This window comes from Chaetura pelagica, unplaced genomic scaffold (assembly GCF_000747805.2).
Source record: "Chaetura pelagica isolate M959 unplaced genomic scaffold, ChaPel_1.0 scaffold607, whole genome shotgun sequence".
Classification (NCBI taxonomy): domain Eukaryota; kingdom Metazoa; phylum Chordata; class Aves; order Apodiformes; family Apodidae; genus Chaetura; species Chaetura pelagica.
The window spans coordinates 127,087-129,731 of record NW_009953960.1 but is presented as its reverse complement, the minus strand read 5'-3'; the positions used below and the strand labels follow the sequence as shown (position 1 = coordinate 129,731).

At 50.8% G+C, this 2,645-nt stretch overlaps 1 protein-coding gene across 1 annotated transcript in view; it reads left to right on the top strand.

The window, feature by feature from the left end:
- Positions 1 to 930: 930 nt before the first annotated feature.
- The window catches only part of GAB2 (GRB2-associated binding protein 2), a 40,823-nt gene continuing 39,108 nt past the window's right edge, over positions 931 to 2,645 (top strand). The window contains exon 1 of the mRNA XM_010001913.1: positions 931 to 1,227. Coding sequence (XP_010000215.1) covers positions 966 to 1,227 — 262 coding nt within the window. The 5' untranslated portion in view covers positions 931 to 965. The remainder of the gene's footprint in view (positions 1,228 to 2,645) is intronic.

Below are 2,645 nucleotides of genomic sequence, written 5' to 3'. Positions count from 1 at the left end.
ACACCAGCATGTTTCTCTGTGTAATACAAGTCTCAGCATTTAGCACGTTTATCCCTGTGGCTCTTCCCCCTCCTCTGGGTTCCCAGCTGTGACTGGGCTGGTGGGAGCAGAGGGGCCACAGCTCCCAGTGCCAGAGCTGATGGCTGACATTTAATTTTGCCAGTTTGCTTCAAACACCACAACCCCCTGAGTCTGTTCCCCGGGTGGTTTGGCCAGGGGCCACTCTCAGCTGTGCTCAGAAGAATCGATGATAACCTTTTCCTCTGCTTTGGAGTTTCCTGCATACCAGGGAGCAGAAGATGCTGAAAAACAAATGAATCTTGGATTCTCCACGGGTCTTCCTGGCATTATTCCTGATATTTAAAAAACCAAACCAGTTCCCTGTTGGTTTTATTAGCCTTTCTATTCTGGCATTTAGACAGAGATGGGATTGGTGTGATAGATATCTGCAAATGCCCACTGTGATGCTGTTAGGGGTTTCTCTGAAGGGCAGGATGCCCAGAGTGGGGTGTCCAAAGCACCTAAGCTCCTCTGAGCTATAGGAAGGTGTTCTGGCACTAGGATTGTTGGTAATGCCACCACATAGATCATCTTGCATTAAGGTGTGAAGGGTATTTAGGTCCCAGGAGTGCAGCTTGACTGTAAGGTAGGAGCAAGGTTGCTCTAAGCCTGAAGACTGGCACTTTGTGGGGTATTCTTAAGCTACAAAGACGTTCTGGTATTTAATTCTCCTGGAGAACTAGTGGGATTTGAATATTGAACTGATGAACCAAGTCGAGTCCATGTACCTCTTGCAGGGATGTCTTGAGAAGCATCCCAGAGCATCCCAGTGTGGAGAGGTATTGTGTCCATCTGTGTCACTCTGTGCTTCTTGGCCCTCATGACTTGAGCAGTGGGGTTCATGCTTCCTTTCTCCTGGGTTTCAGGCATGGAAGAAACGCTGGTTCGTCCTGCGCAGTGGCCGGATGAGTGGTGACCCTGATGTGCTGGAGTACTACAAAAATGACCACTCCAAGAAACCTTTGCGTGTGATCAACCTCAATTTCTGTGAGCAAGTGGATGCAGGCCTGACATTCAACAAGAAGGAGCTGCAAGACAGCTACATCTTTGACATCAAGACCAGTGACAGGACCTTCTACCTGGTGGCTGAGACCGAGGACGACATGAACAAATGGGTTCGCAGCATCTGCCAGATCTGTGGCTTCAACCAGTCTGAGGAGAACACAGGTACCATCAGAGCCATGTCCATGGCCAAGAGCATCTCCTGTCCTGTCCTCTTTCAGATCAGACCTGTGGGAGGGGGTTGCAGCCCACCACGAGGCTGGGAGGGCTAGAGTGGGAAATGGATGGACACGTGGGAAAGCTCTATGAAGCTTCACTTCCCCTGGCACAGATGCAGACTTTTAGGTCTCTTATAAGAAGTTGGTGGGGTTTGGGGACTTTTTTAGCTGAAGCTTTTGTCTTCATCCCTCACCAAAGTTCTCTTGAGAGTCATGGGAACCAGCAATGAAAATCAGAGGTTTCAATCCTTTGGTTGGGTGGGGGAGAAGCTTTAGTGGGACTATGTCCCACCCCGCTGTCCTCACCACCAACAGGATCTCCTGTGAAGGGCAGATGCATCCTCCCCATCTGCATCCCTTTCTCCTCTTGGGATCTGCTGGGAAAGCACTGGGAGGGGAGAGGAAAATGCTGGGTGGTTTTGTGCAGCAGCAGGACTTGTCCCACCAGTCATGCTCCACTGCCCCATCCTAGCTGTGCTTTGGCAAGCTGTGGCGAGCACCAGTGAGCTGCCTTTGCTTCCCCCTCACCAGTGGGAGCTCACACAAATCCCAGGTGAGATGGGATGGGTTGGGATGAGCATGGGGGGCTAGAGCTGTGGTCTTCTGCCAGTCCCACTAGACCCGTGTCATTCTGTGTGACCTGGTAGCACCTCTGGGCATCTTTGCTTTACCTCATCCGTGATCCAGCCTCATCCAAGGGACCCCAGATCCCGTGCTCTGCCTTCGCAAAACTCCCCACAACAACTTCCAGCTTGAATCAGTTTTGGTCCCTCACGGAGCAGCTGCCATCCACGGGAGCTGAAACTCTGCCAAGAGCTCGTCAGGCAGGACAGCAAACAAAGCACCAGGGCAGCACAGATGAGATGTTCACCGACTGACGCATGAACCGGGACGTCACCTTGGCGATGGGTGTACAAGGACCCTTGATAGAGCCTCCAGCCTGAGCTGGCAGGGAAAGGTCAGGCTAAATAAATGACATCCCATTCCAATGTCAGCAGCACAGCCCTCGAGGTTCAACAAAACCTTTTAGCCCCCCCCCCCTTTTTTTTATTATTTTTTCAGAGCTGTTTTGTTGCAGGATTTTCCATTTTGCCTGCGTTGGGCTGGGGGAACTGTTTTTCTTCCCAGTTAGTAAAATGAGCTTTCAGCCCAGTGGCAGCAGGGTCGATATTGGACTTCAGTGAAAGATAAATCTGGGCAGCAAAAGGAAAAACAATCTCCCACTTGCAAGTGCATCTATCCCAAAGGACACACAGGGCTCCTCAGGCTGCGGAGATCTGAGCACTGTTCCCTGCAGGATCACAGAGTGACATCAGCAAAAGAGGAACAAAAATCTCTATGTGTAACAAAATCACAACTCGTTAA